Genomic DNA, 15,842 nt, shown 5'->3' with positions numbered 1-15,842 from the left:
ATATATATATATATATATATAAACTTTGTATATATATAAACAATAATATAAACTTTGCAACAAATATCCAAACGATAAGCATACAGCTATAGTAGAATTTCAAAGCAAAATTGCTATTTTAAAAATCTTTCAATTTTCAATGATTTATTTACAAGAGAAATTATGAACATTTTACTCAATTAATCAGCTTGCATACTGCTACGTTAAAACATATACATTTAAGCAAAATAAAAAGAATAGTTCTATTTGAATAAATTACAAACAATAAAATATACTGTGCATAACCTGCTGTAACGATTCACCAGTAACGTTACCCTAAACAATGACGAGAAATATTTCGATTGTTCTCTCTTATTGTTAAGCCTACAACGATAGCCTCTAAGAATATCCTCCAACTTAAATTATTTAAGGTCAGGACGTGTATTTAAAACAAAAATAATAAAATTTAAGTTTGAAAATAGAAGCTTATTTGATTAAAAGTGATAAAACTAAATTAATAAATGTCAAGCCCACCTACAGAATTTCGAATAGACTTTCGATTGTCAGCACACACGGCATTTGCCTGCTCGCATGGAACTCTGGGAATTGAGCTAGTTAATATGAAGTGTACTTTAAACAACCTTAAAACAAGCTTAGGTATAAATAAAATGACTTCATACACCTCAATAAATACTTCACTCTCGTTAGTTGAAATAAGGTTGTTTTTTTATACCTCATAAAATACCTCTTTTGTTACAAGTGTAAGAAAAACAACCTCGTATACCTTAAAAATCACCTTATCAGTCTGGTTGATTTGAAGTGAATTTAAAACACCCTCAAAATAAGCTTAGGTATAAATAAAATGACTTCATATACCTCAATAAATACCTCACTCTCTTCAGTTGAAATAAGGTAAAAAATTTCATACCTTAAAAATACCTCTTCTCTTACAAGTGTCAGAAAATCAACCTGGTATACTTTGAAAATCCCCTCATCAGCCTGGTTGATTTGAAGTTGATTTTAAACAATCTGAAAATAAGCTGAAGTATATATAAAACAACCTCGTACACCTTAATTACAACCTTTACGAGGTATAATTTTTATTGCTGTTTTCTCAGCAACCTAAAATATACCTCAAATGTACCTCAAATCAATCTTGATACCTCAAAAATACCTCAAATCTACCTTAAATATACCTTAAATTTCCGTAAGGGCAGTATCTTGCTTTCTACTCACTCCAAACCACTGTAGTTTACGGCATGAGTTGTGTCTAGTTAGATGTCAATGGATAACAGAGTGGCGTTTTCTGATGAAAGTCGGCTCTGCCTTGGCGCCAGTGATAGCCGTATATTGGTTAGAAGGAGACCAGGTGAGTGCCTAATACCGACCTGTCTCCGACCTAGACACGCTGGACCTACACCTGGATTTATGGTTTGAGGAGCAATTTGCTATGACAGCAGGAGTACTATCGTGATAATTCAATGCAACTGACAGAAAATTGGTACGTCAACCTGGTGATTGAATTTGTTTTGATGTCATTTATGAGCAGCATTCAACTGGGTATTATCCAACAGGATAATGCTCGCCATCACACTGCTGTTCTAATCCAACATGCTCTACAGAATGTCGACATATTGCCTTGGCCTTCAAAATCAGCATATCTTTTACCAATTTAGCACGTATGAGACATCATGGGACGACTTCAGCGACATCCACAACCAGCACCAGCTATCCCCGTACTGAATGACCAAGTGCAGTAGGCATAGAACTCCATCCCACAAAATGACATACGGCATATGCATGACATAATGCATGCCCGTTTGCAAGCTTGTATTCAAAAATCAGATGGTTACACTGGTGACTAATGTATTTCATTTTTGAAATGGCTTTTCTCTTAATTGCATTAGCCTGTGATCTTGAATTTTTAATCAATTAAATTTGATACTCAGACAAACGAATTCCCGAAATATCAATATTTAGTGTGTGCTGGGATTTTCTTTCCATCAGTGCATATTTCAAAAATCAGTTTCTCAATTACATCTCTGAATTTGCACTCGCGAGTGTGTGGTATACAGAGTGATCGGTCTTCAATTTTAGAAAACGCGTGTCAAAAATAATTTTTATGGATGGTGTTTTCAGTAGAAATGTAAACGATAACAATCTCGAGCTGTATGCCTGCTCTAGTTCCGGTTAGAAAGTTTGCAGCTGCTTGCTACATGTTATTCTGCGAGGCGATATTTTCAAACGGATAATTTTGTGTTCAATAAAAGAAATAAATTAGATGATTTCTGAGCTCAAATTTGCAGTATTTCATAAGATATTAATGTTATTATGTAAATCTGGTGAGTTTGAAGTGAAAATTTGTTTTAGTTATTTAGAAATATATTGTTGAAAAGGTGGCATGGTTGCTAGATTTTGAATAACTCGCTTTTTTGACAGTCTTGATTTGGACTCTTTCCATTTGTTTATTACTGTTTGTTCGTGTTGCAAGCTGTGCACCCTCTTACTTTAGTGTTAGCATATTGTTCGAAGGGCAAGATTAAGTTTAGTAATAAGTATTAAAATACCACGTTTGCAAGAATCTTAAAACACAATGAACACGTTGTGATCCAAATGGCTTTAAAATACACCGGAAACAGTAACCCGGAAGTATAAGCGGCATACAGCTTGCAGCGCTCTCTAGTGGCGAAAGCATCATCCTGCTTTAGTAAAACCAATTCATAAATCTGTTAAAGTTTAATGTTTCTTATGCCTGATGAGTTTCAGAAAGTGCAAAAATAGGCAGCAGGAAGCCTTATTTCTTAAACAAATAAAGAAATAATTAAAGATGGCAACATAACATCGTGATGGTATTACGGTGTTATTGACAAATAAAGGGAGGATTGTCTACGGGATGTAGCAGAAAACGAGAATGAAATGACGTGGTTGAACGTGCACGATCCTCGTGAAATCGCTAAGCATATAAATTCTAGAAATGCGAAGTTTTTGGCTTTATTTATTGTCACTGGTTTCATAGCTTATCATGGTATACTTCATTTGACATCAGGTAAAAAATTTTTTTTGTATTCCTAGGTAAATTTTTGTATTTATAGTAGTCGCCAGGTTCTTGCGATTTTCGAGCACACATAAAACCAAAATAAACATCACAGAATGAGACCAACTCGAAGGGTATAACATGTAGCCGGGTAGTCTGTTTTTGAAAGTGGTCCTTAGATTATCACGCAGTTGGTAACCGAGATGGACTACGTTGTTTTATATGCGGCAACTCGACCCTTTTAGAAAGGTCGCCAAGAGGTTGGCCTTGCCGTAGTTAAGATAAAACTCCCCAGCGCAGATCACTATAAGGAAATCTTCCTGATATGCAAATAAAAAAAAAATTCTGAGAAAGATAAGGCATGTATTTAAGCTCTGATTTTAATTTGAACTGATCAAATACTTGCATCGAAGAAAAGCAGCAATATAATTTACTCAGTTTAATGTACTGAGAACTAATCAAGTTTTCTCCTTTATCTATACATTAAAGAACTGAAATTTATATGTATACATGCAAAATTTTGTTGATATAAATCTGTTAATTTTTTTTTACGTTGAAGATTTACATCAAACAGAAAATGCATAATTGGCGATCGAAATGGGCTTAAAGTAGCGCGTAGCAGAACTCTTTACCTATGTCAACACCACTAGGCATGCTTTCACCATTACATATTATTTATACCTCTTGTTTAAAAAATTAAGAACTGCCAAGAATTTTTATTTCCAATGTCAGCTTCTAAATTCATTCAAGTTTACATTTAAATTACAAATAAATTTGCAGAGTTTAGAAAATTTATAAATGAATAATAATTTTTTGCTTTTGTGTGATTTACGTCCAACACCAACAATTTAATCCATTTAATTTGAACTTATTTTAAGTTTTTATGAAACTATTTTGTGATAGATCATGATGTACCAAATATTTGCTTTAAAAATTTTATAATTTTAAACTTAACTTATATTTTATGGGATAATTTTTCAAAGAAGTTTATTCTAATTTTTTTATACCCTACACCATAGATTTACCCAAAAGAGTTAATTTAAATAATTTATTTATAATTGTTTTTAATCTGAATTGTAAAGGCCTTCAAATGATGCATCTGAAATTGCATGAATATGAATTGAGGTGTTCTAGTTAAAAATTGCATCAATACAAATCGCGATGATTGATTTTAAAATTGCACAAATAGGAATCTCAATGTTTGATTTTAACATCCCGTGAATACAAATTGCAATGTTTGATATTTGAAATCGAATTCATACAAATAGTGATGTTTGATTTTAAAATCACATGAACATAAATTATGATGTTTGATTTTCAAATATCCAGAATGCAAATTGCAATATTGAATTTCAAAAATGTGTGAAGAGTGAATATGAATCGTGATATTGAATTTAAAAATGTGTGAATACAAATCATGTACATTGATGTTTGATATTAAAATCATGCAAACATGAATCACTGTATTGGATTCTAAAAATGCAATTGTGTGAATGCAAATTGCAATATGTAATCTTTTTTCCATGTCAAAACAAATCACAAAGTTAAATTTTTAAATCACTTAAATTTTAATAGTGTCTTATTTTCAACCCATGGGGTTGCTATATCATGATAGTTGATTTTTTAAATTATATGAAAATTCCTGTTAATTTTTAAAAAGTGCCCTCAAAATGTAAAAATTTCTGCTAGTGTATTACGTCGATATTATCTATATCTATGCTTCTATATCTATGCTTCTATATTATCTCTAGAATGGGGCTTCTTTAGTTTTGATTGTTGTTCAAGATTCAAATGAATTTATGGGTTTGGGGGCTTAATCGAATCTGAAGACTTGTTAATATTTATGCTATGCATGTTTCATTTTCAGTGATTTGCTTTGAACTTACAGCATGAAATCAGGGTTGCTTTTATGTGTGTAGGATGCACTGTATTTTTTCCAACACATTGATTTTCTTAATTCTATGCTCTAGAAATTTTTTTTCTTCTTCTTGTATGTTTAAAAATGCCTTTATTTTTATTATTCAAAGAATTTATTTTTCTTGCTAGGGATAGATTCCTGTAAATGGCTGCTTAGTGATGGCCGTTTCCAAGGGTTCAGTGTTTGGCAACCATATGGATGTATGATGCACTCCTATTCCTCTGGGTAATGTTTTTTTTATTACTTATTGATCTAAATAATATTTTTATTACCTGATTTCAAAAAATTTTATTAAAATTTCCATTTCTGTGGAAGTTTCAAAATATGTTTTCTTTTTATCAATGTAAGTGCATAAGCTTAAATTTTTTCTAATGAGCCATGGCTGCAGTTTTTTTCACTTACTGATTAATATTCTTTCAGGGTGTCCAGCAACAGGGAAATTCTTGAAATTATTAGGGAATTTATTGATTCTGGAAATATCAGGGACTTTCTAAAATTTTTTAGTAAAGTAGGGAAAAGTTTTAAGGCAACAAGCTATCGATGCTTCCGTGAGCAGCGCTTCACTAAGAATGACACAACAAGTTTTCTCTCATATTTCTTCCAAGTGGTCTTGAAGTTTCAGATTGATCTTTCAGCTGTAATTCATAATTTTTCCTGTCCAAAATTTATACCTTTGGGGAGGAGGAGAAAGCACCCCCTTCAAGAAGCAGTAACTTAGGGGTGCACTACCTGTGGCTCCCGACTATTGATGTGCGTCCTGCGAGAGCTTCTGAACATAATTTGTTTTGTTTTTTTGAAAAATGAAAAATTTTAAATTGCAAATTTTTTATAACTTTTTGATGCTCTGAATTTGCACAGATTTTATTATAAATCTTGACTTATTGTTTAACTTATGTCTCGATCACTTTTTCAGCTGTTATTGCTACGAAATTCTATATGATTTCAAAAACCCAAAATATTTTTTATATCATATTACGATGTGCGAGTTTAGAATTTGAATAATAACTTTTTCACTCGCATTATTTTTGCCAATTTTATTATAAATCCAAGTGATGTTTCAAGTGTTTTTTGGCATTTATAACTACCAATTTCTATGCTGTTTTTAATATCCTGATATATTTATTTTTAATAAAATATGAAACTTATAAACTATTAACCATTAATGTATTATTTAAAAAATTTTGGATACCTGGAATTATACATTTAACAGGGGTGATTATATTGCAGGGTTTTCGTATCATCCTTCTAGGTCTAAAAGCTAGGAGTAGGGTGTGTGATTTTTCTGTGAATTTCGTGGAATTCTGTGTATCTTAAGACTCTTGATTCATGAACTTCTGCTAATTAAGAATTGTACTCCAATTAAATTTTGGCAAAGTATTGAAATATAAAATTTACATTTTGAAACTTTGGCTAAATCACATTAATTGGACATTTTCATACATGTAATTCTTCTGCCAATTTCATTTATTTTGGTTTGTAAGATTTTCACGACTTTTAATATTTGAAACTACGCTGGAATCTTCTAATATTGCACTTCATATTCACGTGATTTTAGTATCAAACATCGATTTTTGTAATTACCTGATTTAAAAGTTACACATGGGGAATCGTATTCACACGATTTAGAAATTGGATTTGTAAGATCTGAATCTAAGTACTATTACAAATAATTGATCGCCTCTAATGAATGACATTTTATCCAACTATTATACATATATCTTTATAACTTGCATCATATTTAAAACTCATTGCTTGATTTTATTGACAGGCGAATGTCTTTTTATTCTATGAGATTTCTTCTTTCTACTTTAGGGATTCCCGCATGTGTTTACAATACATAGCTTACTGGGGTGGAAAAACATATATTGTATTTATTGGAGATTCTAGAGTTCGTCAACTATTTTATAGTTTCGTGTCACTGATTGATCCAAAGTATGTGGTTGAAAATAAATATGTGCATCATGACTTACAGTTTAGTGATGAAGAATTAAAAGTTAATGTTGTAAGTTTTTATTTACATTTATTGTTTTATATTATTAAAATTTTCAGTTAATTGTATTTATATTAATGCATAGTTTCAGCTTCTATATTTTTTTGCAGTCAAGATTATTTTAATATATGAATATATATACAATGTAATGAAACATTAGCTACTGTATTATTTAAATTATAACTAGTCAATCTATTAAAAATGTTTATCACTTAAAAGAAAACTTTTCAGTTTCTTTTATTTTTTCATTTACAATATTTTTCTTATGCTTCTTTAATTTTAGGAATTTATCTGGAGCCCCATGGTAAATGAAACAATGTACGATATTTATAAGCCTTGGCAAGAGGATTTCAGTACTCGACCCTCTTTGATTGTTACAGGAAGTGGTCTGTGGGCTATTAAATTAAGTAATGCTAGTATAGATATGTTTTATGGTTATGAAAGAAATTTAACATATTTAGTTCCAATCCTTAATAGTTTAACACCTGCTACAAAAATTCTTTGGGTTTTACAAGATCCTGTACAAACAGAAAAGCTCGATCCTTCTAAAAAGATGATCACAAATGAACAAATTGACATGTACAATAAAGCTGCTATGGATGTATTGTAAGTTTAAAGTTTCTTTTAATTCTTAAGTTAAATTTCTATTTTCCTACCAATTTTTTACTGGGTTGTTTGGAAAATAGTTTTGATTTTTTACCAACTAGGACTTAATTATATTTTTTCACAGCCAACTTTACATTTAAGCCTCCTAATCATCATGTAATTTGACAGCTGATATAGCAAAACTTTCTTGTGAAAAAGTTAGTTCATTGCTACGCTGTAATTTTTGGTTGGTTCCTTTTCAACTATAGATAGTGAAAAGCTGCATTTTCAGCATGTATTTTTCTTACTGTCAATAAGGTAAAAATGCTGTTTAAGCAAGAAAAAATTTATTTGATGTGTATGGAGAAGATGTATTAACTATAAGCCAGGGCTAAAACTGGTTCTCAAAAGTGTGATAAAGTGATCAACTGGTTCAAAACTCAAAAGTGATCAACTGGTTCAGTGTGATAATTAAGATTCGCCGTGTCAGGTGAAGCTGATGAGACACAATAAAAGCTGAACTTGTGAGATCACTAAAAGACTGATTTATTGCCTGCTCCGAAATACCGTTTTTTCTTTCAAAATTTTACCAAACTGCTCCAAAACTCTAATAGTATTAGTTAAGCAAAATTTTCAACTTTAGAGCAATTTAGCATCAAATTTGTATGCAAAAAGAAGACAATTATAGCATAGAACTAAGCACATCAGAATTTAAAAAACTGTTTCATTGACAGTCTGACGATAACAAGATTCTATCTGAGTGATTCTTAGCATTTTTTCAACTTAACAAAAATTGGAATTAGAAATATCTTAAATGTAATATATGTTTCTTGATTTTGGCATTATGTCCTGAACTATACTTAAGTTCTTTTCTTCTGAGACTGATAGTGTCTGAAAAATTATTTGCCAATCAAACTCATTTTTTTTATACAGATATATACACAATAGGGCTTTTAGAGTTAAGAATGAAGATAATTTTGATTCATTTTCTTTTTTATGGAAATATTAACTTCTTAAAAACAAATATAAATCTTAAACTTAACAACAATTGACATAGTTTTAAAAGATAGCTCCCCTTATACCATTCAAAAACACACAGAGCAACTCTTTGTGTTATAAAAATGTTGTTAAAAAAGATGTTATAAAATATGTTATAAAAATGAAGCCTGTGAAAATTCTACTTTTTTTAATGAACAGTGTCTGTCCTAATTAGGGTTTAACATACTTTGCCTCAAAAATGAAGAAATTAAAAAAATTGTTTTGTCTTTTGTGGTAGTGTAAAAATTTAGTGAAAGATGAATTTATTATGCTTCATATAAAATTTAATCTTTTGAACATCTTAAAATAATTTTATTTTATTTTGAAATTAAATTCATTTACTTATTGTATATCTTTAAAGAATTGAAAAAAATTGCATCTAACGTTTGTAAAATATGTGAATTTTAGATTTTTTTGACGTAGAAGCAGAGCTAGACTGTTGTTAATTGTTATTAATTACTTTAATTAAAAAAAATTGAATAAAGAGAACAAATTAAATGAGTTAAAACAGCTGCTTTGATGCTATAAAGAAACAATGATCTTCAATGAAGTTTTGTTTAGATATGACAATGATGAATGTATATGTTAGTTAAATGAAGGAAGAATATTGATACATAGTTTATTTTTGTATTGAAGATATTCATATTCCTTTTCTTTTAATATACATAGTTTTTTTTTTTTTTTAAATATTTTGAAGTATTATTTTTAAACCTCTAGCAAACTATTTTGATAGGCAAGCTTTTATTACTTGAAATCTATAAAATTCTGATTTTCTTGGCAGAGTTTCATAATGAGACTTGTTATCAAAGTATGTATTAATCGACAACTAATACATATATTTTAAAAAAAATTACAAAGTTTTAAAAAGTATGTTGCAATCATTGTTTTACGTTTTTTTTTCTGCCACTATGTTTTAATCCATATTTTTTAATTATTTAACTTATAAATTAAGCAGAAGTGTTAAATTTAAGAGAATTGAAAAAAATATTTAAAAGACAGAGATGATTATCCCCCTCTTTTCCACTAATTTCTGCTTTAATATGATTTTTACCCGACTTCCAACTTTTGCTTGATACTTATCTGATTTCTCCTATAAAATGATACAAAGAATTTGATATCAGGAAATGAAATCTGGAGTTATGCAATTACAATATCTCACTACAGCATGAAAAAAATAAAAAATTTTCTTTTGTTTTGTGTAAAAAGATTACTACTGCCAAAAGAATGACACACTTGGTTTCAGGGTAGCACAAAACTGTTGTATCTTGAAAAATTGTGGATTTTAAATGAAATAGTTACCACTAGAAGGCATCATTAAGTGATTATTCAAAAGTGCAATACCAAATTTGCAGATTGTAAAAATTTTTCAAAACAGAAATCAAAATTTTATAAACTATGTAGAAATCCCATGCAATAACTTTTGAAAATGTAATTGACAAAACTGTTGAACATTCAAACGATCAAAAATAGAGTCCATCAAACAGTGATTCTTCCGGTATAAAGCAATGTGGCATTGAAAAATAAAAATTTTAAAAACCATGAAAATCCGTGGCAATAACTGGCAAAAATGTGAAAGTAAAACCTAGTGGGTTTATAGGGAATCATCAAAAATCGAGTGTGTCAGAAAGTGATCCTTCAAATATGTGAGTTTTCCGAACTCCTTATAATCGATAACAGTTGTAATCATGACTAGAAAATCAGTTCAAATCATAAGTAAAATTTCTGTTTAAATCAAAAATTGAAAATCATTTGAACCCTGATATAGAAAGTCTGGTCATACCAAAAGTAAAAAAATAATAACATTTCAAGGTTGAAATATAAGTAGAAAAGGTTATAAATCTAAGTAGAAATTAGTTTAAAGTGAAATTCGTAAGTTAAAACATGCTGAAAAAACTGTATTGTAAATGCTGTGTAACTGATGAAGAAATTGGAAGGTAATATAGTTTAATGATGTTCAGGAAATATTGTAAAGTTATATTGCTATTTATAAAATGACTTGATTTATTACTAGAGGGGCCCTTCTATGTACACATGTATAATACACAGAAATTTCCTTTTTAAAACATTGCACCCTGATGACAGCTTTTGCTTTCGATTTCAGACAAATTCTTTTTTACATTTGTTATATATATGAAACATAACTTACTTATTAATCATATCAGTTCAGTCCAGTGTTTTAATTTGAACTTTATTGTTCTATTATCTAATAATTTTTAATATTTTTTAGGCATGGCAGTAAAGTTTTAATTTGGAGCTCTTCACGTTTAGTGAGTCAAGTCCTTTATCAAGACCAGGTTGATGGTTTGCATATGGGCAAGAATGCTCTAAACTATGTAAGCAAATATGAACAAATGATACTTTAAAAAATTAAGTTCAGTTTATATGTTCTGCACTTATCTGTTTGGTACATGTTTTCCCTTAACTTTTGACTACAAGGTGTCCATACATCAAAGAAAAACCAAAACCTTGCATAAATTACTGCTAACATTATGGAAAGTTTCTGTTTTGAGTTAGAGATGCTTAAAAATACTTTATTTTAACTAATTTTCTGGTAAGCAATTTTCTTCTCCAAAGCATTCCCTTTGATGCATTAGAGAAAGATCATAGTTGAGACAATAAAAAAGTGACTTAAAGAAATGTTTGAGAAATAACCTTATATAAGTATCAAATTCCAAGTAAAGTAACATTCATGCATACTTTGCCACAGGGTCAGTACAAGCTGATTTTGAAATGTAAGTAAAAATATTTTTGGTGCCCTTTCCATTAAGGATAATATTAATAAATATATACAAAGTAAAATAACTTTTATTGATTTTAAATCTACAGTATTTATTAATTTTCAGGGTGCCTCACAGCAGGGAAAGTAGAAAAAACCTGGAATTATCAGGGAATTTATTGATTCTGGAAATTTTTAAATAGTCCTGAAGTTTCGAATTGTTTATTCAGCAGTAATTCATCATTTTTTTCTGTTGTTTTCCAAATATGACTTGCAAAATGATATATTTAATGCATGATAATGGTGTGTGAATTTCAAATTTGGACTATCACTTTTTTTGAGGCGTTTGATTTGTGTTGATTCCATTGTAATTTCTCATCTTTTGATGATAGTTTTTTGAAAATTGTTTATAATTTTCAGCCCTCTTCACATGGTTTTTCAAATTCCGATATTTTTATACAATGCTAATAAGATTTGCAATTTGAGTCATTCGATTCAAGCAATTTCACCGTAATTTCACTTTGTTATATGATAGATTTTCGGCAATTATTTCTCCTTTTTTCACATAGTTTTTCAAATTATGATATTTTGATTTCTATGAATATTACGACATGCGAATTTGAGTTTTTGAGTTTACTTGGCATGTTTGATTAGTGGCAATTCCTTCGTAATTTCACATCATTTGATGATTGTTCCTTCACAACTTATTTACCAATTTTTTGGTTATTCAAATTCATATATTTTTAAAACGATGTCATTACAATGTAAGAATTTCAAATTTGAGTTACCGCTTTTTGATGTGTTCGATTCCATAGAAACTTCATGTCGATGAATGCACTGTTTTTCAGCTGTTATTTATAATTTTTTCCCCAGCTCTTTCCACGTGTTTTTTTTTTTAAAGTCTGATCTTCTATATACAATGCTATTTTAACATGCGTGCCTTTTGAACTTAATGAGTCACCTTTTGACTCTCTCTCAGTTCGCAGCAATTTTATTGTTAATATACGTCATTTAGTTATCGTTTTTTCAGCAGACGTATTGTCTCTTTTTTTTTAGTTTATTTCAGTGTGAGTTTTTTCTATTCCGATAGTTTTAATACCATATAATGGTTAGCGAATTTTGAATTTATAACCACTTTCTTACAGACTTGAGTCGCGAAGATTCAATCTCAAATCCACATAAAATTCCAATGTCCTTTTCGGCAGTTGTAACAGTTACTTATTGTTTTTTCAGCCATTTTATCATTATTTTTAAAATCTGGATTTTTTAAATATGTTATTATGACAAGCAACATTTTCAAAATACGAGAATCGTGCTAATTTAAAAACCAGTTTATTGAATGTGCTAATTTATTTGCAGAATTATTTTTAAGTTGCCCTTTGAAAAAAATGGGTTTTTTTAATAATACAATTATGGACTTCGTATATTTTGGGTTTCCTAAAAGCACTGCAAATTTATGTGAAATGCAATGCTTCTTTTTGTGACTAATGTTCTTTTTTAGGGAAATAGAATGCTTTATTTTTTTAGATATAGAATGAAACCTGCCTTTTTTTCAAATGCACAGTGTTTATTTTATAATATTAAACTGTCCATCAATATTATTTTTTGATTTTACTCTGATTAATTATATATTTTAAGTATTTATTTAATAAAATTCAATATTAAATATTATCAGCACGATAGATAAAAATCTTGGATTTGCAGGGAATTTGAAAATGTCTTCTCACTGGGCACCCTGATTTTTTTTCATAAAAATGTGATGCAAATTTCTTATATAATGTGCTTCTATTTTAAATTCTATTGAGCCAAAAAAGAATATCCTACCCATTAGTAATTTCAGAAGAACAATCAAAATATTGGACACCTATATTATAATAAAATTTTTGTTGATTTATCATTTATGCCATGTTTTCTCCGATGAAAAAAAATTATTTTTGTATACAATTATAAATTTTACCCTTTTTATATTTTTAAATTATTTAATTTTAATATGCCAAAATGCAAAACATGAATGAATCAATGTATACACATTGGATTATTCAGATGTGTACAGATATTTCCTTCAAAAGTTTCTTACTTGATTATGTGAATTCACAGCAATATATTTAATATAAATAATAGACTTTCTTTATTCCATTCATCTTAGAGTAATTTTCCTGTGTTTTATTTTTGAAAATTCTTTAAGAATAGCATCTGTGTCCAATTCGTTTAAAGTTTTCTATAGCCATGGTAGCTAAGCTATTTAAACGCTATTGAGATATTGTTGATCTCAAGCAAATTTTTATTGATCTCGGTTTTGAGAAACTTGCTACAGAAATAGGCTGAGTCAATATTGAAACAAGTCATAATACAAGATATAACTTTAAAGTTAGGCGGGTTTTTTGCTACGCCTGATGCAACACTGCTACCAAAAGCATCGTACACTTCTTCAATGTTTTATTGAAAAGATATCAATGCTTGCTTCTATTCTACTATCCTAACCAGTGCTGCTAAGTGGTTTTAGCGTTTGTATTTTTGCATTTTTAGTAAAGACTTTCCACTGACAAACTAATACTGATTAAAAGTCTTTGTACTATCTGAATCATATCAACAGCTATTGGACAGGACAAAGCAGCATCATTTGCGACAGGATTTAATGAGAGGTTTAAAATACCTGAGGCACTCCAACATGCTTTCCTTTAATATTTGAGTCATTTTCATAACCCTTCCCCTCATATTTTAAGTTGAAAATTCATCCAAAAAGCATTCTGTTAATCCTTCTCCTGTAGTGCCTGTTACTGGAACAAATCCTAAAACACCTTCAATTGACATTTCTTCTTTATTATACATATCTCACTCTTAACGAGCAAGATTGGCAGACGTCACTTGGCGACTAAATGAAATAAAGTGTCTACCAAAACAGTTACCATCATTCCACTGCCTCTTTTTATCATTTGACACCCCATCCTCACCACCCCTTTGTTTCTGGAAATGCACCCACTTAATGGGCATTAGAATGTTTATTTTTAGTAATTTCTTTTTTTTATTTTATTTAAATGTTTGACAAGTTGTATGGTAATGAATTTTTTTTAAGGAATTTTTAAATAGGCTAAATTCAAACACAATAAAATTCAATCCTAACTTTTTTTCTATCTATTAAATGAAAGGATTTTATTTCTTAATTATTGTCTGATATATTCTTTAATGACTTTTTTATTGATAGTTTGTTTCAACATCTTTAAGATACCAAGTGATAATGAAGCATATCAAATGACAATGAAACGGGAATGACAAAAATAGTAAATAAACTCCTAAAAGTTATATTTGAAAAAAAAAAGTTGAACAATAAAATAAAATACGAAAAGGGAGTGATTAAAGGATATGATTTATCTGAGAAAATAGAAAAATTGAAAAAGTCAAATCAAATGCAAAAGATAAAATTAAAAATTAAACAATAAAATGAATGAAGAAAGAATGAACAATGAAAGAATACAGAGATAAATAAAACTGAGAGCAGCAATTGCGGAAATTCTAACCTTAATACTTAATATGTTCAGCTCTCTTTTTCTCTAGTAAGCTTTATTGTCTTATTATTTATGTATTTTATTTCCTAATTTGCATGCTAATGTTTTAGTAGTTGCCATTAAATGGTTAAACTCCCTTTAACTCAGAAAGTCAGTTTGTTATTGTATGTAATTCCTCTTCTGCATTTTTGTCACTTTTGCAATTATTGTGATTTTTTTCCTCCTTTGGTTTTCCAAACTTGAGAAAAAAATTTACTGACTATTTTTTCTATTTACATAAAAGACATAGTTGTTTTTTTTTAACTTGCGTAACTATAATGAATTCTGTGAGTAACTGACTGACATTCGTGAAACAAAATATTAAATGTTTTGTACTACCAAAAATATACATCTTTTAAACTGATTTTATCCCACAGTATATTATCTTTTTTAGCTCAATCCACTGGTATAATTAAGTTTCCAAAATACTTGAAAATAATAGGATAATAAGGATAATTTAAAAATAGTTAAAAACTTGATAACTTACTATTAATGCAACCTGTATGAAAAGTTGTAGTTTTATTCAATTAGAATTTTTTTTTGAAATTCAGATAAATTTTAAATAAAGTTACATTAGATCTCACTGAACAACATATATGTTATCAGTATGTCGCATTTTTGTTCCTAAATATTTCTGGAATAACGAATGACAGTAATTGCAACAAATTGATTACTGACTGATGGCCTGGTAACTGACAGATACTTCATATTTTCGTCAATATCCTTATGAAATAAACTTAAGTTGTGTAGTAAAATTTAATAAATTTGTGTTGTTTTAAGCTAATTTTTAAAAATGAAGTTAAAAGGAATATAACTGAGTTCATTAAACTCTGAAATATTTAGTGGCATGCAGTCATGCAGTTGTGTCTGAATAACCTGGGGGCAAACTCCTCTCTTAAATACCTTTAAAATTAGGAGTATAATCACCGGAATACACTATTTCACGAAGAAGAAAAAAACATTATAAAATATGTACAGTGGAGCATCGTTTATACGACGCCGAAGGGACCCCTGAAAAACGTCGTATAAACGATAACGTC

General features: G+C 29.2%; 1 protein-coding gene across 3 annotated transcripts in view; it reads left to right on the top strand.

The window, feature by feature from the left end:
- Positions 1 to 2,781: 2,781 nt before the first annotated feature.
- Positions 2,782 to 15,842, top strand: part of LOC107436980 (N-acetylneuraminate (7)9-O-acetyltransferase) — a 56,379-nt gene continuing 43,318 nt past the window's right edge. For 2 of the 3 annotated variants that reach the window (XM_043042143.2, XM_016048829.4), the window contains exons 1-5: positions 2,783 to 3,025; positions 5,060 to 5,156; positions 6,744 to 6,933; positions 7,205 to 7,527; positions 10,772 to 10,877. In XM_043042143.2, the coding sequence (XP_042898077.1) occupies positions 2,896 to 3,025; positions 5,060 to 5,156; positions 6,744 to 6,933; positions 7,205 to 7,527; positions 10,772 to 10,877 (846 nt within the window). In that variant the 5' untranslated portion in view covers positions 2,783 to 2,895. Of the gene's footprint in view, positions 3,026 to 5,059; positions 5,157 to 6,743; positions 6,934 to 7,204; positions 7,528 to 10,771; positions 10,878 to 15,842 lie in introns of all 3 variants that reach the window. The other variant, XM_043042142.2, reaches the window with a different exon arrangement.

Source organism: Parasteatoda tepidariorum, chromosome X1 (assembly GCF_043381705.1).
Source record: "Parasteatoda tepidariorum isolate YZ-2023 chromosome X1, CAS_Ptep_4.0, whole genome shotgun sequence".
NCBI classification, from domain to species: Eukaryota; Metazoa; Arthropoda; class Arachnida; order Araneae; family Theridiidae; genus Parasteatoda; species Parasteatoda tepidariorum.
The sequence above is the reverse complement of the archived record's forward strand: the minus strand, read 5'-3'. Positions and strand labels throughout refer to the sequence as shown.